General features: G+C 36.7%; 1 protein-coding gene across 2 annotated transcripts in view; it reads left to right on the top strand.

Annotated features, from left to right (window-relative positions):
* The first annotated feature begins 2,574 nt into the window (after positions 1-2,574).
* The window catches only part of LOC106080750 (uncharacterized), a 98,549-nt gene continuing 77,868 nt past the window's right edge, over positions 2,575-23,255 (top strand). The window contains exon 1 of one of the 2 annotated variants that reach the window (XM_013242274.2): positions 2,575-3,376. In XM_013242274.2, coding sequence (XP_013097728.2) covers positions 3,314-3,376 — 63 coding nt within the window. In that variant the 5' untranslated portion in view covers positions 2,575-3,313. The remainder of the gene's footprint in view (positions 3,377-23,255) is intronic. The other variant, XM_059370117.1, reaches the window with a different exon arrangement.

The following is a 23,255-nucleotide window of genomic DNA, read 5'->3' as shown; positions in this document are numbered from 1 at the left end:
GAATTAGATATAGTCCCACTTTTGTATTTAAAGCGTAGGTGTAGGGTATTATAAAGTCGGCACCGCCCGACTTTTGCCTTTCCTTACTGGTTTTATGTCGAACTAGCCATGTCCGTCCGTCCGTCTGTCTGTCCAAAGCACGCTGACTTTCGAAGGAGTAAAGCTAGCTGCTTGAAATTTTGCACAAATACAAACGGGCCACATCGATCCACGTTTTAGTGTGGATGAAATCGGTCCATGTTTTGATATAGCTGCCATATAAACCAATCTTGGGCCTTGACTTCTTGAGCCTCTAGAGGGCGCAATTCTTATCCGATTTAACTGAAATTGTGCACGTAGTGTCCTGGTAGCACTTTCAACAACTATGCTAAGTATGGTTGAAATCGGTCGATGTTTTGATATAGCTGCTATATAAACCGATCTTGGGTCTTGACTTTTTGAGCCTCTAGAGGGCGCAATTCTTATCCGATTTAACTGAAATTTTGCACGTGGTGTTTTGGTAGCACTTCCAAGAACTGCGCTAAGTATGGTTTAAATCGGTCGATGTTTTGATATAGCTGCTATATAAACCGATCTTGGGTCTTGACTTCTTTAGCCTCTAGAGGGCGCAATTCTTTTCTGATTTAACTGAAATTTTGCACGTGGTGTTTTGGTAGCACTTCCAAGAACTGCGCTAAGTATGGTTTAAATCGGTCGATGTTTTGATATAGCTGCTATATAAACCGATCTTGGGTCTTGACTTCTTTAGCCTCTAGAGGGCGCAATTCTTTTCCGATTTAACTGAAATTTTGCACGTAGTGTTCTCGTAGCACTTTCAACAACTATGCTAAGTATGGTTTAAATCGGTTGATGTTTTGATATAGCTGCTATATAAACCGATCTTGGGTCTTGACTTCTTGAGCCTCTAGAGGGCGCAATTCTTATCCGATTTAACTGAAATTTTGCACGTAGTGTCCTGGTAGCACTTTCAACAACTTTGCTAAGTATGGTTTTAATCGGTTCATGTTTTGATATAGCTGCCATATAAACCGATCTTGGGTCTTGACTTCTTGAGCCTCTAGAGGGCGCAATTCTAGTCTGATTTAGCTGAAATTTTGCTGGTAGTGTTCTGGTAGCACTTTCAACAACTATGCTAAGTATGGTTTAAATCGGTTCATGTTTTGATATAGCTGCTATATAAACCGATCTTGGGTCTTGACTTCTTGAGCCTCTAGAGGGCGCAATTCTCATCCGATTTTGTATGAGGTGTTTTGTTATGACCTTCAATAACTGTACTAAGTATGGGGTAATCTGTATAGAACCGGATATGGCTGCCATATAAACCGATCTGGGATTTTGACTTCTTGAGTCTCTAGGGGCGGAATGCTTACCCGATTTGGCAGACATTTTTTACAACGGCTTCTCTCATGACTTTCAACATACGTGTCTAATGTGGTCGGAATCGATCAATAGCTTGATACAGCTCCCATATAAATTTATCTCTTGATTTTGCTTCTTGTAGGGGCTCACAAGGTGCTTGGTGTTTAGTATCGGCTATAGGTCATGGGGAAAAAACAAAGTTTTTGGATGTTTTTTGTCTTATTATATTTTAAATAAGACAGCCAAAAAATTTGTTTTTCCGCATGACCAATAGCCATCGGACCGTACTCGGCACAGCTGTCGAAAGTCATAACGGGACGCTACATGGAAAATTTTAGCAAATCGGGAGACCGGTTTATATGGGAGCTATATCAGATTATAGACCGATTCGGATCATACTTGACGCATTTGTTGAAAATCATAACAGAACACTACTTGCAAAATATCTGCCAAATCAGGCAACAATTGCGGCTTCTAGGGGCTCAAGAAATTAAATCGGGAAATCGGTTTATATGGGAGCTATATCAGGGTATAAACCGATTTGAACCGTATTTTACACAGTTATCGGAAGTGCAAAATTTTAGCCAAATCGAATGAAAATTGTGGCTTCCAGCGTCTCAAGAAGTCGAATCGGAAGATCGGTTTATATGGGAGCTATATCCAAATCTGAACCGATATGACTCATTTGCAATTCCAATTGACCTACATCGATATTAAGTAGCTGTACAAAATTTCAAGCGGGTAGCTTTATGCGTTCGACCGCTATGATGATATCGACAGACGGACGGACTCATACTTTTTGGGGTAGCAGATCAATATTTCGAGGAGTTACAAACGGAATGACTAGATTAGTATACCCAATTTCTATGGTGGTGGGTATAAAAAGGTCAACTGTATCTCCTCGAAACACAATAATGTTTTCCTTGAAAATTTAGTTATTGAGATACCATGCAAAAGTCTATAGGCATCGAAACAATCCAATTTAAGAACTATTCAAAAAAATTTTAGCATCAATTTAAAGCACTGTGTAACACTTCAAGCATGTCCAATTTCCTCTCTCTCTCTCTCTCTCTGACTCAAAGCTCAACTTTAAAATCAAAACAAGGAACCGATTGGGTACTGCTGGCCATTCTCCTGCTCTACACGCTAAGAGCTTTGAATGACAAAAATGAATATCAACCACAATCAGTGGAAGCTTCTGTGCATACACAAATCCCAAACAGGCTCATTAATGGTCAGTCTAAAACGAGAGATGCCGCTTTAAATTTAGACACTGTCATTAAACTCAAGAAAACAACAACAACAACAATTCCATATTGACTCAAACAAAGTTCTGAAGTCGAACAGTTTACACTGAACCTCCAGCAAATACGGCTGAAGTGAGCGAAACGGGTTAACCAGAAGCAAAATCGCCTTACAAGAAAAACAGATCAAAATAAAAATTACAAACCAAAGTGGTGCAATAAACCTGTTTAAACAAAGGCATTAAGAAACGGCATGGCAAAAAAACTATAGAAAAAAGTTGCACTTTAAAATTCTCAATTTTAACAAAAAAAGGAATTTGCAAAAAAAAAACAAATTTTCTACCGCAAGAAAACAAAAATTAATTACTCTCCAACTAAAAAGCCAGTATTCACTAGAAACCAGCCCACTTTAATAGCAAATCAAACGTGTTTGGCATACGTAGAAAAACGCCAATAAAAAATCTTTCGTTCGATCGTTCTTACCCTGGCAGTAGATGTGATTAATTAATTAAATATTGGTAGAAAGCTTTAGCAAAGTCCATTTCGTTCTTCCAGTCCCATCAGCCACTCTCCGTCGCGTCGTTGTCTTTAATACGAGAGCGCTTAAATTTTAATATTTTGCACCTTGCCGCTTATTTTCAATTCATTTCAAGTGCTGTGTAACGAAATTTATCGAACCGTGAAGCAAATTGAATCTATAAAATTTCAAAATGAAAAGTTTCATCATTGTCATTGTTGCCTGTCTGTTGCATGCTGCAGTTGTTGCGCCACAGGTAAATTGATTAAAACATTAAATGAAATTCAAACTTGAAAAGATTGCCGGGGATAATTACTGAATCTATGGAGAAAATTGAAATGTTTATTCTTATTTAAAAGGCATTCAAAATGTGAAATTTAATCTTAAAGTGATATTTTTATATATTTTTTTGGTAAAATTAAAAAAGTTGAAATTTTGAAAAAAAAAAATCAAATTTCAATATTTTTATACCCTCCACCTCTGTTTGTAACTACTCGAAATATTCGTCTGAGACCCCATAAAGTCTATATATTCTTGATCGTCATGACATTTTATGTCGATGTAGCCATATCCGTCCATCTGTCCGTCCGTCCGTCTGTCCGTTTGTCCGTCCGTCCGTCTGTCCGTCCGTCCGTCTGTCCGTCCGTCCGTCGAAAGCACGCTAACTTCCGAAGGAGTAAAGCTAGCCGCTTGAAATTTTGCACAAATACTTCTTATTAGTGTAAGTCGGTTGGTATTGTAAATGGGCCATATCGGTCCATGTTTTGATATAGCTGCCATATAAACCGATCTGGGGTCTTGACTTCTTGAGCCTCTAGAGTGCGCTATTCTTATCCGATTGGGATGAAATTTTGCACGACGTGTTTTGTTATGATATCCAATAATTGTGCCAAGTATGGTTCAAATCGGTTTATAACCAGATATAGCTGCCATATAAACCGATCTTGGGTCTTGACTTCTTGAGCCTCTAGAGTGCGCAATTCTTATCCCATTCGAATGAATTTTTGCACGACGTGTTTTGTTATGATATCCAACAACTGTGCCAAGTATGGTTCAAATCGGTTCATAAACTAATATAGCTGTCATTTATAAACAGATCTGGGGACTTGACTTCTTGAGCTTCTAGATGGCGCAATTCCTATCTGATTTGGCTGAAATTTTGCATGGCTTATTTTATTTTTTCTTTCAACAACTGTATCAAATAAGGTTTAAATCGGTTCATAACCTGATATAGCTGCCATATAAACCGATCTGGGATCTTGACTTCTTGAGCCTCTAGAGGTTGCAATTATTATCCAATTTGCCTGAAATTTTGTACGACGGATCCCCTCATGACCATCAACATACGTGTTTATTATGGTCTGACTCGGTCTATAGCCCGATACAGCTCCCATATAAATCGATCTCTCTATTTTACTTCTTGAGCCCCCAAAGGGCGCAATTTTTATTCGAATTGGCTGACATTTTACGCAGGTCTCCAACATATAACTTAATTGTGGTCCAAACCGGACCCTATCTTGATATCACTCTCATAGCAGAGCAAATCTTTTCTTATATCCTTTTTTTGCCTAAGAAGAGATGCCGGGAAAAGAACTCGACAAATGCGATCCATGGTGGAGGGTATATAAGATTCGGCCCGGTCGAACTTAGCACGCTTTTACTTGTTTGATATCTGAAGGGGGGCGGACCCTCCCCCTTACACTAATTTTCAGAAACGCCAGATCTCGGAGATAGGTGGTGCGATTTAAGCGAAATTTTGTACGCACTCAGATAGTACCCTAAAAATAAAAATTTGGTATCCAAATATCGGATGGGGTACCTAGGGGGGCTGCCCCACCCTCAAACCTACCAAACATATATTTACACCAATCACGGCAATATGGGACTCAAATGAAAGGTATTTAGGATAAGAAAACGTATCTGATATCCAATTGTCGGACCAAGTGCTACGGGGACCGCCCCAAGCCCCAAAACACCCCTAAATCGGACATATTTACCGACCATGGCAATATGGAACTCAAATGAAAGGTATTTGCGAGTAGAATACGAATCTGATATCCAAATGTGGGGCCACGTTTCTGGGGGTCCACCCCTTCCCCAAAACACCCCCAAACAGGACTTATTTACTGACCATGGGAATATGGGGCTCAAATTAAAGTGTTTTCAGTGTTGAATTCGAATCTGATATCCAAATATGAGACCAAGTGTTTGGGGGACCGCCTCTCCCCTAAAACCTCCCCCAAAGGGGACAAATTTACGACCATAGCAATATGGGGCTCAAATGAAAGGTCTTTGGGAGAATTTGATATCAATATTTGGGAAAAGTGGCTATGGGGCCACCCCATCCCCACAACACCACCCAAATAGTAAGTATTTACTGAATTTTGCAAAATGAGGCTCATATAAGAGGATTTTTAAAGTGGAACACAAATCCGATAAATATTTTCAAGACCAACTCACTGAGTGGCCGCCCATCCCCCAAAACACCCCCCAAGCCGGTCATGTTTGCCGACTATGGAAATATGGGGCTCTAGTTAAAGGTATTTGGGAGTAAACCACGAATCTGACATCAACTTTAGGGGCCAACTGTCTAGCGAACGTCCCACCACCATAACAACATCCAAATAGGATGTATTTGCTCACCAAGACAATTTGGGTCTTAAAGAGAGGGGAACTAAATATTCATAGTTTTTAGGAACAATACCCAAAACTGGACATATTTGCTGACTTTTGCAATAAGGAGTTTAAATGAGATTAGAAAACGAATTTGATATCAAATTTTGAGGGCAATGGCAATATGGGGTTCAACTAAATAATATATTGATATATGAGAATAGAGCACGTTGCTGATACATTTTCCGGGCTTAGTGTTTGGGGGACCACCCCAATCCCCAAAACATCTCTAAATCGGGCATATTTGCCGACCATGTCAAGGTGGAGCTTAAATGAAAGGTCTTGAGGGGGAGATCAGGAATTGATACCCATTTTCGGGACCACTTTTCGGGGGTCAACCCCTTTCCCAAAATAAGGGGTTCAAATAAATGATATATAGATATATGAGAATAGAGCACGTTGTTTATATATTTTTCGGGCTTAGTGTTTGGGGGACCACCCCAATCCCCAAAACACCCCTAAATCGGGCATATTTACCAACCATGTCAATGTGGAGCTTAAATGAAAGGAATTGGGGGTAGAGCAAGAATTGATATCCACTTTCGGGACCAATTTTCTGGGGGTCTACCCCTTTCCCAAAATATTCCACAAACAGCAATTTTTTACTGACTATCGCAATATGGGGCTCAAATAAAGGTATTTCGGAGTAGAATACGTATTTGATATCCAAATGTAGGACCATGTATTTAGTGGATTACCCCTTTCCCAAAACACCTCCAAAGGGAAAAAAAATTTTCGACCATGTCAATATGTGGCTCAAATGAAAGGTATTTGAGATTAGAAAACGAATTTGATAACCTATTTTGGGGCCATGTGTTTGGGGGACGCCTCACCCTTTAAACTCCTCTTAAGCCAATGGCAGTATGGAATTTAAATAAATGGTATTTGAGAGAAGAGCACAATGCTGATATTTTTTCAGGGCCAATTATCTGGGGTACCACCTCACCCCCGAAAACACCACTAAATCAGACATCATGAGAATATCGGGCTGAAATGAAGTATTCTAGGAATGGAGTACACCTTACATTCAAACTTAAATTGGTAGACCAATAAAGATCATTGAGGATTCAGATAAAGGCACTTATATCGTTAAATAGTTAGTCAAGTTAGCATGGTATTTCACTAAAAGATCTTTAATTGTCGAAAATAAATATTCCAAAGAAACTTTTGTTCCATATAAAATAAAAGAAGGCGCAGCGGAGCGAGCCCGGGTCAGCTAGTGGCTCTTTAAAAATCACCTCTCAGTACGTAAATTGTTAATAAACTTTCTTGCGATAGTGTTGATACCTAGAAACTCCAACTCCTTGATGATTGACGTCGGTTTTACATTATCGAAAGCACCTTCAATGTCAAGAAATGGTACCATTGTATTGGGTTGCCCAAAAAGTAATTGCGGATTTTTTAAAAGAAAGTAAATGCATTTTTAATAAAGCTTAGAATGAACTTTAATCAAATATACTTTTTTACACTTTTTTTTCTAAAGCAAGCTAAAAGTAACAGCTGATAACTGACAGAAGAAAGAATGCAATTGCAGAGTCACAAGCTGTGAAAAAATTTGTCAACGCCGACTATATGAAAAATCCGCAATTACTTTTTGGGCAACCATCCTTTGACAGCGAGAGGACCCTTTAGGTAGGCGACTAGGCCGTGAAGGGCTGTTTCAGTAGACTTGCCCTTACTTGATCATACTAATGAAGAGACAGAATATCTCCAGGGACCTTTGCCCTCATATTGGGTTGCCCAAAAAGTAATTGCGGATTTTTCATATAGTCGGCGTTGACAAATTTTTTCACAGCTTGTGACTCTGTAATTGCATTCTTTCTTCTGTCGTTTATCAGCTGTTACTTTTAGCTTGCTTTAGAAAAAAAGTGTAAAAAAAGTATATTTGATTAAAGTTCATTCTAAGCTAAATTAAAAATGCATTTACTATCTTTTAAAAAATCCGCAATTACTTTTTGGGCAACCCAATATATGTCTTTATCAACCTCTCTAGATTCTTCAGCATAAGGAATGACTCACTAATAAGACGAAAATCTTTGGCCTTCATGTGGTAAAGTTTTCTTACTTTTGGAATGAGAATGACGTATGTGTCCCTCCATCCAACAGGTATCTCGACATGCTGACGCATTAAGAGTACATCATTGTAAGCCAAGACTAATATCTATTGGGTTGCCCAAAAAGTAATTGCGGATTTTTTCAAAAATTTTTCCAAAGCTTGTGACTCTGGTATTGCATTCTTTCTTCTGTCAGTTATCAGCTGTTACTTTTAGCTTGCTTTAGAAAAAAGAAGTTTAAAAAAAGTATATTTGATTAAAGTTCATACTAAGTTTTATTAAAAATGCATTTACTTTCTTTTAAAAAAATCCGCAATTACTTTTTGGGCAACCCAATATATGTAGTCCCAGATCAATATTTTAAGGTGTTATAAACGGAATGCTTTGGAAGAGGAAATACAATAATTCAAACGAAATCGTCATTAACCTAATGCCTAATGTCAACTGGAATTAACCCTGTTATCGAAAAAGCCAATTACAAAGTTGAAAATCATTAACATGACTCCTTTTTAATCATGGCTGGCAAAATGGCCATGTAATTATAACCCTTAGGCCAATAAAGGACTTTATTATTTAAAATTAAATTAATATGCTTAAATACATATGCCCAGGCCAACATTAAAAACTACAAACACACCTAGATACGTTGTATGGGAAAAAAGTTGTTTATTCTCTCATCACAACAACACATCACCACCATGGCCCACTACAAGCCAATGAAATTCCTGATCAATACCACGGAAACCATTACTGAATGCGGTCTTATTTAATTCAATAAACACAATATGGGTTTTTTTTCAATGGTTACCATTTTGTTGTTGTTGTTATTTTCTCCTTTCCTCGTAATGACCATTAAAATGAAATTCGTACATATTTCAATAAAATCGAGCTCTCAATTAATTCATATTAACCCTGCCATGTAGAGAAATCTACTTGGACAAATAGAGAGCAGAATTCAAATGAATTATAATGCTTTCATTTATACACATATGTCACTGAAGCAAATGGTGTAAAAATGTAAAAAATTATGGAAAAAAGCTCTTAAATAAATATGTTTACACTTTAATGGGTTCTGGGTTTTTTTTTTAGATTTTTTTTTTTCAACTTGTCAACTCACTGGAATATTTTTGTTTTTCATGTAGTGAAATTTTTGTTAAAAGAATTTTTTGATTAAATTATAATTAAATTTCAATTAATTATTTATACAAAAGGTAAAACAAGAAAAACACCAACAACTATTAACCAATTAATGTGTTTTAACACAAATATATTAAATCAACAAAATGTTTTGTGGTCCATTTTTAGTTAACAGGCAAATTGGTATGCTGAATACAAATGTTGTTGTAGCGAAACTGTATAAGAGGCTTGATTAAATCAACAAAACTGATGCAAAATAGATGGTAGTGTAAAAGAGGAAATGTTAAAATAATATTAAATTTATAGTCTAATAACTTTATAAGTGACTAGCTGACCCGGGCACGTTCCGCTGCGCCTTCTTTTACTTTATATGGAACAAAAGTTTCCTTGGAATATTTATTTTCGGAAATTAAAGATCTTTTAGAAAAATACCATGCTACGAAAATATTGGGTTGCCCAAAAAGTAATTGCGGATTTTTTAAAAAAAAGTAAATGCGTTTTTAATAAAACTTAGAATGAACTTTAATCAAATATACATTTTTTGCACTTTTTTCTAAAGCAAGCTAAAAGTAACAGCTGATAACTGACAGAAGAAAGAATGCAATCACAGAGTCACAAGCAGTGAAAAAATTTGACAACGCCGACTATATGAAAAATCCGCAATTACTTTTTGGGCAACCCAATAGATGGTAGTGTAAAAGAGGAAATGTTAAAATAATATTAAATTTATAGTGTAATAACTTTACAAGTGACTAGCTGACCCGGGCACGTTCCGCTGCGCCTTCTTTTACTTTATATGGAACAAAAGTTTCCTTGGAATATTTATTTTCGGAAATTAAAGATCTTTTAGTGAAATACCATGCTACGAAAATAGTATATCGCTTGACTAACAGTTTAACAATATAAGTGCCTTTATCTGAATCCCATATGATCTTTATTGGCCTACGAATTTAAGTTTGGATGTAAGGTGTACTCCATTCTTAAAATATTTCATTTCATCCTGATATTCTATGATGTCAGATTTAATGGTGTTTTCGGGGAGAGGTGATCCCCCAGATACTTGGCCCTGAAAAAATATCAGCATCGTGCTCTTCTCTCAAATGCCATTTATTTAAATTTCATATTGCATTTACAGGATCAGGCGTCCCCCAAACACATGGCCCCAAAATAGGTTATCTAATTTGTTTTTTTAATCTCAAAACCACGTATTGACATGGTCGAAAATTTTTTTCCTTTGGGGGTGTTTTGGGAAAGGGGTGATGCCCTAAATATATGGTCCTACATTTGGATATCAAATTCGTATTCTATTCCCGATTACCTTTATTTGAGCCCCATATTGCGATGGCCATTAAAAATAGCTGTTTGTGGGGTATTTTGGGAAAGTGGTAGACCCCCATCCTATCAAATTCGTATTCTACTCCCAAATACTTTTATTTGAGTCCCATATTGCGATGGTCACTACAAAATTGCTGTTTGTGGGGTATTTTGGGAGAGGGGTAGCCCCCAGAAAATTGGTCCCGAAAATGGGTATCAATTCCTATCAAATTCGTATTCTACTCCCAAATACCTTTATTTGAGCACCATATTGCGATGGTTAGTAAAAAATTGCTGTTTGTGGGGTATTTTGGGAAAGGGGTTGACCCCCAGAAAATTGGTCCCGAAAATGGGTATCAATTCCTGCTCTACCCCCCAATACCTTTCATTTAAGCTCCACATTGACATGATCGGTAAATATGCCCGAGTTAGAGGTGTTTTGGGGATTGGGGTGGTCCCCCAAACACTAAGCCCGGAAAATATATCAGCAACGTGCTATATTCTCATATATCTATTGCATATATATTTATCTATATCTATATCATATATCTATATATCTATCCGCAATTACTTTTTGGGCAACCCAATATATATCATTTATTTGAACCGCATATTGCCATTGCCCTCAAAATTGTATATCAAATTCGTTTTCTAATGTGATTTAAACTCCTTATTGCAAAAGTCAGCAAATATGTCCAGTTTGGGGTATTGGCCCTAAAAACTATGAATATTTAGTTCCACTCTCTTTAAGACCCAAATTGCCTTGGTGAGCAAATACGTCCTATTTGGGGATTGTTATGGTGGTGGGACGTCCGCTAGACAGTTGGCTCCTAATGTTGATATCAGATACGTGGTCTACTCCAAACACCTTTAATTTGAGCCCCATATTTCCATAGTCGGCAAACATGACCGGCTTGGGAGGTGTTTTGGGGGATGGGCGACCACTCAGTGAGTTGGCCTTGAAAATATATATCGAATTCGTGTTCCACTTTAAAAACCCTCTTATTTGAGACTCATATTGCAATAGTCAGAAAATACTTACTATTTGAGTGGTGTTGTGGGGGTGGGATGGCCCCATAGACACTTTTCCCGAATATTGATATCAAATTCGTGATTTACTCCCAAAGACCTTTCATTTGAGCCCCATATTGCTATGGTCGTAAATTTGTCCTCCTTTGGAGCAGGTTTTTGGGGAGAGGCTGCCCCCCAAACACTTGGTCCCATATTTGGATATCAGATTCGTATTCTACTCGCAAAAACCTTTTATTTAAGCCCCATATTCCCATGGTCAGTAAATAAGTCCTGTTTGGGGGTGTTTTGGGGAAGTGAACCACCCCCCCCGGAAACGTGATCCCACATTTGGATATCATATTCGTATTTTACTCGCAAATACCTTTCATTTGAGTCCCATATTGCCATGGTCGGTAAATATGTTCGATTTAGGGGTGTTTTGATCGTTGGGTGGTGTTGTGGGGGTGGGATGGCCCCATAGACACTTTTCCCAAATATTGATATCAGATTCGTGCTTTACTCCCAAAGACCTTTCATTTGAGCCCCATATGGCTATGGTCGTAAATGTGTCCCCTTTGGGGGAGATTTTTCGGGAGAGGCGGCCCCCCAAACACTTCGTCTCATATTTGGATATCAGATTCGTATTCCACACTCAAATACCTTTTATTTAAGCCCCATATTGTCATGGTCAGTAAATAACTCCTGTTTGGGAGGGTGTTTTGGGGAAGGGGTGGACCCCCAGAAACGTGGTCCCACATTTGGAAATCAGATTCGTATTCTACTCGCAAATACCTTTCATTTGAGTCCCATATTGCCATGGTCGGTAAATATATCCGATTTAGAGGTGTTTTGGGGCTTGGAGTGGTCCCCCTAGCACTTGGTCCGACAATTGGTTATCAGATACGTTTTCTTATCCTAAATACCTTTCATTTGAGTCCCATATTGCCGTGATTGGTGAAAATATATGTTTGGCAGGTTTTAGGTAGGGGCGCCCCTAGGTACCCCACCCGAAATTTGGATACCAAATCTTTTTTTTTTTAGGGTATTATATGAGAGCACACAAAATTTTGCTTAAATCGCACCACCCATCTCCGAGATCTGGCGTTTCTGAAAATTAGGGGGAGGGTCCGCCCCCCCTTCAGATATCAAATGTAGTACCCTATTTTCACCACGGGGTCATTATGCACTATCTGTGAAAATTTCTAAAAAAAACGGTTCAGCCGATTCTGAGTCTATAAGGAACACACAAACATACAAACAAACCTACAAACCAGGATTCACTAATAGAAAGTTAGGTCACATGTAAAAACATAAAGTGGATAGGCCCCATAAACATCATTAAGGATGTCAAATCTGACGACTGAAAATGTCATCATATAGGAGAAAACGTAAACAAAGAATGAATGTAAAAAAGAGAACAAGTTGACATCCTCAATGCCAAGTACTATCAAATATTAAAAAAAAAGTATATCGGCTGATCGCTTGGCTTAACCTTATTCAGTGAATCCTGCCTACAAACAAACACAAATTGATTTTTATATATATGAAGATTATACTAAAGTTGGATATCCATAGAAAACTCTGTAAAACTTTAATTACCATGAAATAGAAATAATGAAATAAAACTTCTGTTAGCCTATCTGAGACGTTTGTGAGCATCTGCCATCAGTTGCCATTATGAAAAATCACCTTACATTTGGAGACATACATGCCCATACATACCAGTTTCCCTAAAATGTATTTTAGGTAGTTTCTAGACATGCAAGCTCACCTGTTCTATAATTCCCTGGGACATGTCTATGATCCGGCGCCCATAATCGGTGAATTTTCACACATCTCTGTGAGAGACCAGCGGCATTCGTGGTGACTTTTGGATTCAGAAATAGTTTCGGCAGAAATTAAATAACTGCCTCACTATATGACAAGATATTAATGCCAACCATGGTTAAAACACTTATCTGAGCATTTCACTACTTCTTCAAATGCATGGATCTCCGCTTGATACATAGTATAGAGGTCGTAAACCTTCTTCCTCCTAATGCTGGCAACATATGTGAGGTACTATGTCATGTAAAACTTCCAAAGAGGTGTCGCACTACGGCACACCGTTCGGACTCGGCTATAAAAAGGAGGCCCCGTATTATTGAGCTTAAACTTGAACCGAACTGCACTCATTGATGCGTGAGAAGTTTGCCCCTCTTTCTTAGTGGAATGTTCATGGATAAAATTTGTTGTTGTAAACCTTCTCGATATGCCCAATAGTAGTTCTTTAAAGTACACCCCAAAAAAAAAATCTTTTCATCTAGTCTAGAAGCAACCCTATAGAAGAGAAGAGTTCTATAAACACCTCAATATGCGTGCTTAATAAAGTCTAATGGTCCTAAGCCCATTAAGGGCGTTATTATTATCCGATTTCGCTGAAATTTGGGACATTGAATTATGTTAGGCCCCGTTCTGCTGATTTAAGGTTTTAGGCCCATTAAAGGTAAATTTATTAACAGATTTCGCTGAAATTAAGCACAATGAGTTGCGTCAACATTTGTACCTACTATGGTTAAGAACCGTCTATATTTCGATATTACTGCCATACAAACCAATCTCTCAATTTAGGGTTTTAGGCCAGTAGGTTAGGTTAAAAATAGGGAGCAAATATTAATCTGCCCCATACCACTATAAACATACACCTAAGCTAGTAATCGGCTTGTTGGGCGCTCTTAAAACTAAAAAGTAACCTCGGAGAAGAAAATCTAAGTTAGGAATTCGGTGCTACTTACGAAATCCTTAATTGTTTTCCATACATCTCCCCTAAGTTGGTTCATGTCCGATATCCTAAGTGCCGCTGTTTGTTAGCCCGCGAAAGCCGGACCATAACACAGAAAACGCTCCAACATCTCGTCATCTTCCCCACATGCCCTACACATTCTATCACTTTCCGCACCGATTTCGCATAAGTGAGCTCGAAGTCCTATGTGCCCGTTATGATACCAAAAACTATACTGATCTCCTTCTTCCTTCCCTTCAGTAATGGCCTCGTCCTCTCACGATCCAGCTCACCCCATAGGATATTCGCCGACCTACCGACTGTTTCGCTGTTTCACAGTGTTTGTCGCCCAAGGCCTCAAATCGGACTGTGTCGACCCCAAAGGTTTCGGGTTAACCAAGTTTATCGACGGCAGTTCTCCGGCCTTCACTGTCGAATCGTCTGCCCTTTTATTCCCCCGTACTCAGTTATGGCCCGGCACCCAAACGATGAGTATTGTGCCATGCCCTGAGAAGGCGTTTATCTCCCTCTTGCAATGCAAGACTGTTCGTGACCTTACCCTACTGGTTGTTATGGCAATTTTACTGTCCGTGAAGATGTTCACACTTGACGTCATCACACCACCTCACGTATTCCGTGATCGCCCGAATCTCTGCCTGCAGGACCGTATTATGGTCTGAAAGTCTAAAACGATAAGTCGTTTTTCTGCTTCTTATTGCAACGCAAATCACCTGTTTGTCTGATAGCGTGCCAGTGAACGGAGGCAATTAACTTAGTGAAACAGGCTTTTAATGGTTACCTGACTATGTGATACGATATTCATACCAACCATCGCCAAAACACTAATCTGAGCTGCTTCACCACTTCTTCAATTGTAGCGATCTCAGCTTGATACATAGGTCCTAGACCAGAGCTCCAATCCTAGTTCTTTAAAGTACCTGTTCATCTAGTCTAGAACTAACCATATAGTAGAAGACCATTCTATAAACGCCCCAATATTTGTGCCCAATAAAGTTAACTTAGATCTAGTTTTTAATAACTCCATCATATAAAACAAAAACTTTTACATTACTTTAAAAACGCCACATACCTCCTTGGTCACTCCCTCAACATGTTACCCATTCTAATGAAATCGTATAATAAATACCATATATACCCAAAGGGGAAAGCATAAACTTCTTCAAGCATGCCCCTTACGAATTGCAGTCCAGTATTTTTGTATCTATCGATAATTGCTTTCATCGGCCACTTATAAACATTTTCAACATATAAATCATTTTTTATGGCACATCTCAACACAAATCGAGTGAGTAGATAAGTAGTTATTATTAATAAATCGCTGACAATCCATTTGAAGCTCAAATCGAAAAAAAATATCGTTACTATCGCTATCAACGCACGAAATCAATGCTAAAGCACAAGCAAGCAAACCTAACACCATCACCAAAACTACCGTTAACAAAAGCGATAACAATTGTCCATATATGTATGTATGTATCGACATTAATAACAACATTAACTAAAACAGTAATAACAACTACTACAACAACACATGTTGGTGCCCTCTAACGCAACGTCATTATTTGCAATTATTTTCGGTTTTTTCTGTGGTAGTAGTTAGAGAAAAAGACAAAACAAAAACATTGTTATCTTCGTATAGTAAAATTGAAATAATGCTTTGTGGTTGAAAATGTTGTTGCTGTAATAATTTTTGGTATATTTAACAATAAAATATGTTTAATAGTTACTAACTTTATTGAGGGAGTTGCCAGAGGGAAATAAAATTCCAGTTGTCGAAAAGGGGAAAAATAAAATAAAATAAAAAAAATAAAATGAAATAAAATAAAAAAAAATAAAATAAAATAAAATAAAATAAAAATAAAAAAAAAATAAAATAATATAAAATAAAATAAAATAAAATAAAATTAAATAAAATTAAATAAATTAAAATAAAATAAAATAAAATAAAATAAAATAAAATAAAATAAAATAAAATAAAATAAAATAAAATAAAATAAAATAAAATAAAATGATATAAAATAAAACAAATAAAATAAAATAAAATAAAATAAAATAAAATAAAATAAAATAAAATAAAATAAAATAAAATAAAATAAAATAAAATAAAATAAAATAAAATAAAATAAAATAAAATAAAATAAAATAAAATAAAACAAAATAAAATAAAATAAAATAAAATAAAAAAATAAAATAAAATAAAATAAAATAAAATAAAATAAAATAAAATAAAATAAAATAAATTAAATTAAATTAAATTAAATTAAATTAAATTAAATTAAATTAAATTAAATTAAATTAAATTAAATTAAATTAAATTAAATTAAATTAAATTAAATTAAATTAAATTAAATTAAATTAAATTAAATTAAATTAAATTAAAATAAAATGAAATAAAATAAAATAAAAAAAAAAGTAAAATAAAATAAAATAAAATAAAATAAAAAATAAATAACAAATAAAATAAAATAATAAAATAAAATAAAATATCTGAACTTTGGATAAGGTAGCTATATCAAAAAATGGTCCGATTTGCCCCGTTCAAGAATTTAACCAGCGTGCATCAAAAACACGTATCGGCGCCAAATTTCAGCTCAATAACTCAATTTTTGAAGGCTGTAGAGTGATAACAACACACGGACAGACCCACGGGCATCGTTAAATCGTCTTAGAATTTTACGACGATTCGATATTTATATGCTTTGTAGAGTCGGAAATTGATATTTCGATGTGTTACAAAATGAATATAACCTCTATCCTATGGTGGTGCGTATGAAAATTGAATAAAATCAAATAAAACTATTAAAACATGCTAAGTTCGGCCGGGCAGATTCTTTTATACCCTTCAGCTGAATTGACTTCTTGAATCCTTACATGACAAAATTTTAGAAATTTCGCATGCAGTGTTCTGTTATGATGTCCAATAACTGTGGTAAGTACAGTCCAAATCGGTCCATAACTTGGTATAGCTCGTTTGATTTCTTTCTCCTTACAAGCCGCAATTTTTGTCCGATTTCGCTGAAATTTTGCATGTGGTGTTCCATTATAACTTCAAATAACTCTGCAAAGTACGGTTGAAATCGTTCTATAACCTGATATAGCTTCCACATAAACCCATCTCCCGATTTGACCTCTTGAGCCCCTGGAACCTCAATTTCCATCCGATTTGGCTGAAATTTTGCACGCGGTGTTCTGTTACGACGTTCAACAACTGTGTCAAGTACGGTCCAAATTTGTTTATAACCTGATATAGCTCCCATATAAACCGATCTCCCGATTTGACTTCTTGAACCCCTGGAAGTCTAAATTTTTGTCCGATTTGCCATTGTATTCTGTTGTGACTTCCAACAATTTTGTCAAATACGGTTTAAATCGGTCAAGAACCCGATTTAGCTCCCATATAAGCCGATTTGACTTCTTGAGACCTTACAAGCCGCGATTTTTATTCGATTTGGCAGAAATTTTGTATATAGTGTTCAGTTATGACTCTCATCAACTGTGCCAAGTACGGTCCAAATCGGTCTATAACCAGATATAGCTCCCATATTTTACCAGAATCCATGGTGGTGGGTTCCCAAGATTCGGCCCGGCCGAACTTATCACGCTTTTACTTGTTTTTGTTATAGTAATCTAGCCTTACATATTAGTTTTGAGTAGATTAAGTGAATAGATTTAAACGACAATTGTGTTGCCATATAACCGAGTTTTGCTGTCAAATCAATTCTCTCTCTCTCTCTGTCTATGTCCCTATCATTCTCACCATATCCCTCACACATATACATATACATGTGGTTACACTCAAATCAAAACGAGTGTACAATTATTTTTTATTAATTGATTTTGTTGCTACAATAAAGGAGGTGTTATCTGCGTACGATCAATTTGTTTCTCCGTTAGTTGGCATGTGTGGATTGGTAATTAAAACTTAATTCATTCGACCAATACACTCTCACACTCTCATTTGTAGCATAAGGTGTGAGTAACACACATGTATAAAAAGTAGTACTTTGTACCTAAGTACAATAATTAAAAGGCTTTATTAGTGGCTCTAATTGTATGTTTTTCCTGACAAATGATTTTTATTTGCCTCCAATTCATTGCTTTCAACGTTTCGTGACCAATGACGAATGGTCATTATGGAATTTTTGTTTTAGGCCTGTTAGGAAAAGGAATTGCTGATTTTTATGGTTAAATACATATATAAACTATAAAGGTTTCATACCACGACTGTTTGGGACCTAAATTTTGATTACAACATTGAGATATGGTATTTTTTATTACGATGATAAGTAAATGAAAGGTGTCAACATTAACAAATATAAGGATACATAAATAACATATTATTATTCCATATTAATATACGTATTATGTTGCTTAACAAGAATTAAATGAGCATTCGAAATATTGATGACTTACTAACAGAATTTCATGCACTAACTTCTAGCCAAATAAGTTGAAATTTTCTCTCACCAAGTGCACAGGTAGTCAAATCGAAAGCATGATTTTTATATCCACCACCAAAGGAATGGGGGTATATTCATTTTGTCATTCCGTTTGCAACACATCGAAATATCCATTTCCGACCCTATAAAGTAATCTTGATCAACGTAAAAATCTTAGACAATCTAGCCATGTCCGCCCGTCTGTCTGTTGAAATCACGCTACAGTCTTTAAAAAATAGAGATATTGAGCTGAAACTTTGCACAAATTCTTTTTTTGTCTATAAGCAGGTAAAGTTCGAAGATGGGCTATATCGGACTATATCTTGATATAGCCCCCATATAGACCGATCCGCCGATTTAGGGTCTTAGGCCAATAAAAGCCACATTTACTATCCGATTTTGCTGAAATTTGGGAGAGTGAATTGTGTTAGGCCCTTCAACATCCGTCGTCAATTTGGCTCGGATCGGTTCAGATTTGGATAACTGCCATATATACCGATCCTCCGATTTGGGGTCTTTGGCCCATAAAAGCCACATTTATTATTCGATTTTGCTGAAATTTGGGACAGTGAGTTGTGTTAGGTCCTTCGACATGCTTCGTCAATTTGGCTCAGATCGGTTCAGATTTGGATATAGCTGCCATATAGACCGATCCTCCGATTTAGGGTCTTTGGCCCATAAAAGCCACATTTTTAATTCGATTTTGCTAAAATTTGGGACAGTAAGTTATCTTAGGCCCAGCGACATCTTTCGGTTCAGATTTGGATATAGGTTCAGATTTGGATATAGCTGCCATATAGACCGATCCTCCGATTTAGGGTCTTTGGCCCATAAAAGCCACATTTTTAATTCGATTTTGCTAAAATTTGGGACAGTAAGTTGTCTTAGGCCCAGCGACATCTTTCTTCAATTTGGCTCTGATCGGATCAGATTTGGGTTGTAGCTGCCATATAGCCCGATCTCTCGGTTTTATGTTTTGGGTCCATAAAAGGCGCATTTATTATCCGATTTTGCCGAAATTTGGGACACTGAGTTGTGTTAGGCCCTTCGACATTTTTCATCAATTTGGCCTAGATCGGTCCAGATTTGAATATAGCTGTCATATAGACCGATCTCTGGGTTTTAGGTTTTAGGGCCATAAAAGGCACATTTATTATCCGATTTTGCTAAAATTTGGGACAGTGGGATGCCTTAGGCCCTACGAAATCTTTCTATAATTTGGCCTAGATCGGTGCAGATTTGAATATAGCTGCCATATAGACCAATATCTCGATTTAAGGTTATGGGCCCATAAAAGGCTCATTTATTGCCCAATGTCGCCGAATTTTGGGACAGTGAGATGCCTTAGGCCCCTCGACATGCTTCGTCAATTTGGCTCAGATCGGTTCAGATTTGGATATAGCTGCCATATAGACCGATCCTCCGATTTAGGGTCTTTGGCCCATAAAAGCCACATTTATTATTCGATTTTGCTGAAATTTGGGACAGTGCGTTAAGTTAAGTTCCTTGACATACTACTGCAATATGGCACAGATCGGTCCAGATTTGTATGTAGCTGCCATATAGACCGATTTCTCGATTTAGGGTCTTAGGCCCATAAAAGCCTCATTTTATGTCGAATGTTGCCAAAATTTGGAACAGAAAGTTAAGTTAAGCCATAATTCATCAATTTGGCCTAGATCGGTCCAGATTTGAATATAGTTGCCATATAGACCGATCCGCCGATTTAGGGTCTCAGGCCCATAAAAGCCACATTTTATATCCGATTTCGCTGAAATTTGGGACAGTGAGTTGTGTTAGGCCCTTCGACATCCTTCATCAATTTGGCCTAGATCGGTCCAGTTTTGAATGTAGCTGCCATATAGACCGATTTCTCGATTTAGGGTCTTAGGCCCATAAAAGCCACATTTATTGTCCCATGTTGCCGATATTTGGAACAGAGAGTTAAGTTAAGCCCTTCCACATATTTCTGCAATTTGGTCTAGATCGATCAAGATTTCCATATAACTGCCATATAGACCGATATCTCGATTTGAAGACTTGGCCCCGAAAAAGGCGCATATATAATCCGATTTAACTGAAATTTGACACAGTGTTTTATGTTAGGCTTTTCAACATCCATGTTGTATATGCTTCAGATCGGTTTATTTTTAGATATAGCTACTAAAAAGGGCAATATTTGGTTATACACAATTGAACATTGACTTGTATTTATTAGTATTTGGTCCAAATCGGAATATATTTCTTTATAACTGCTATGGGACATAAGGTATGCAATTTTCACTGGATTTTGATGAAAAGTGGTTTACACATATACCCGAGGTGGTGGGTATACAAAGTTCGGCCCGGCCGAACTTAACGACTTTTTACTTGTTAGAGACTTTTAGGGTGCAAAACAAGCCGATTACTGGCTTAGGTGTATGTCCATAGTGATATGGATTGGATTAATATCTGCACCCTCTTTACAACCTAACCTAACTATTGGGTTGCCCAAAAAGTAATTGCGGATTTTTTAAAAGAAAGTAAATGCATTTTTAATAAAGATTAGAATGAACTTTAATCAAATATACTTTTTTTACACTTTTTTTCTATAGCAGGCTAAAAGTAACAGCTGATAACTGACAGAAGAAAGAATGCAATTACAGAGTCCCAAGCTGTGAAAAAATTTGTCAACGCCGACTATATGAAAAATCCGCAATTACTTTATGGGCAAACCAATATATTCTTTATGTTTCCTTAAACTTGTATTTAAGGTGTAAGAAATCGTATGACTAAGTTGGTATAAATAAAAGTTCCGTCTTAGCCAATTAACTTACACTAAGTTAGTATACCTCCATCCTACCATGGAGTTTATAATAACACCCCATCACATCTACAGTGTTAGTCAGAGATCAAAGTCGATTCATACACCAACACAAATTGATTGATGTATCAATTATTTCCTATACAATAGATCACTACGGATAATGTGTATAAAATCATTTACAAGGTTCTAGTTACAGTTCAGTCTTCCAACTAATCCCAATAATTCACCTCGTAATGGTAAAGTACCAGTAATTATTAAAATTTTCCTCTACTTTATTTCAATAATTAAATTTATCTCCCTACTATCTATCAACAACAACTACAAGCGTGAATGGCACATTATTCCATAAACCTGATTAAATTCTATCTTAAAAACAAATCCATTTTATATTCAGTTTCCTGAATGCTTTAGTGGGGGGGGCTTAGTAATTTTGCATTCGTTCAAGTGCACCATGAAATGCAAATCGAACATTGAACAATGACTGTGACAATGGCGTAGAAAAGTGCAACCAAGTGCTAATGTGAAATGAATTCTAAATTCTTGGAAAATCTTGCGGCATACGGAATGAATGCCTCTAATCTTGACAAACGATTGGACATTCATTGAGGAAAATAATTTGCACTTTGTGCTCAAATGAAATCAAAGAAATTATGCCAAAGTGGATATTGTGGCCTTTGCATAAATTAACGTGGCACGTAAGGCATTATGGAATGGAAAGATCAACCCACAATGGCATGCATAATGAGTGGGCAAAATTACAAATTCACAATCATAAATTCACTTCAGGCTGGTGACTCTAATGTGTGCCTATTCAAGTGGGGTCTTGAAGTTTCGCAAATACCCAAATTATGAGTTAATCTCGAAATTAATTTGGCTTTGCTTAAAAAAAAAAACTCTTCCCTTTGACTATAATCGTGTTGTTTATGACCAGAGCTACTGTTTTTTTCATTATTTCTAATTCAAGGGTTCAAATTACCTTGCACTCAGACAAATTATAATGAAATTAACCTGCCATTTCTATTTTTATTTTGGCATTAAGATCTCAAAAACAACAATTAAATGTTTTAATTGCTTTGCGTCTCAGTGGATGCTAATGTCAATGAAGAAGTTATTATTAAATGTAATTTATAATGATTTTTGCAATTCATATTCGTGCCATTTGTTAATGAGAAACACACGTTTTAGGCGAAAGTGGAAAAAAGAATATCTACACAATACTAAAACTATTCAAAAGGCAAAATTAAGAAATTCTGCCAAATCGGAAAACAATTAAGGCTTCCAGGGGCTCAAGATGTTCAATTTAGCAAATTGCAAATTTTGCCCATGAACATTCCACCAAGGAACAGGGGCAAACTTCTCACATATCAATGAGTGCAGTCCGATACATTTTTAAGCTCAATGATAAGTGGCCTCTTTTTTATAGGCAAGTGCGAACAGAGCGACACCTCTTTGGAGAGAAGTTTTACATGGCAAAGTACCTTACAAATGTTGCCGGCATTAGAAGGGGAAAACCACCGCTGAAAATTTTTTCTGATGGTCTCATCAGGATTCGAACCCAGGCGTTCAGCGTCATAGGCGGACATGCTAACCTCTGCGCTACGGTGGCCTCCATATGAACCATAATCGATAAAATTATTAGAATTCGTAACAGAACACTACGTGCAAAGTTTTAGCCAAATCGAATAATAATTCCGGGGTCTAGGGCCTCAAGAACTCAAGTCGAGGAACCTCACTTAATATAGAAGCTATTGTATAAACCGATCTTGGATTTGGATTTCTTGAGCCAATAGAGCGCGCAATTCTCATCCGATTTGGCTGAAATTTTGCACGAGGTGTTTCGTTATGACTTTCAATAAGTATGGTGTAAATCGGTATAGAACCTGATATAGCTGCCATATAAACCGATTTTGGATCATAAC

This window comes from Stomoxys calcitrans, chromosome 5 (genome assembly GCF_963082655.1).
Source record: "Stomoxys calcitrans chromosome 5, idStoCalc2.1, whole genome shotgun sequence".
Taxonomy (NCBI): Eukaryota; Metazoa; Arthropoda; class Insecta; order Diptera; family Muscidae; genus Stomoxys; species Stomoxys calcitrans.
The sequence above is the reverse complement of the archived record's forward strand: the minus strand, read 5'-3'. Positions and strand labels throughout refer to the sequence as shown.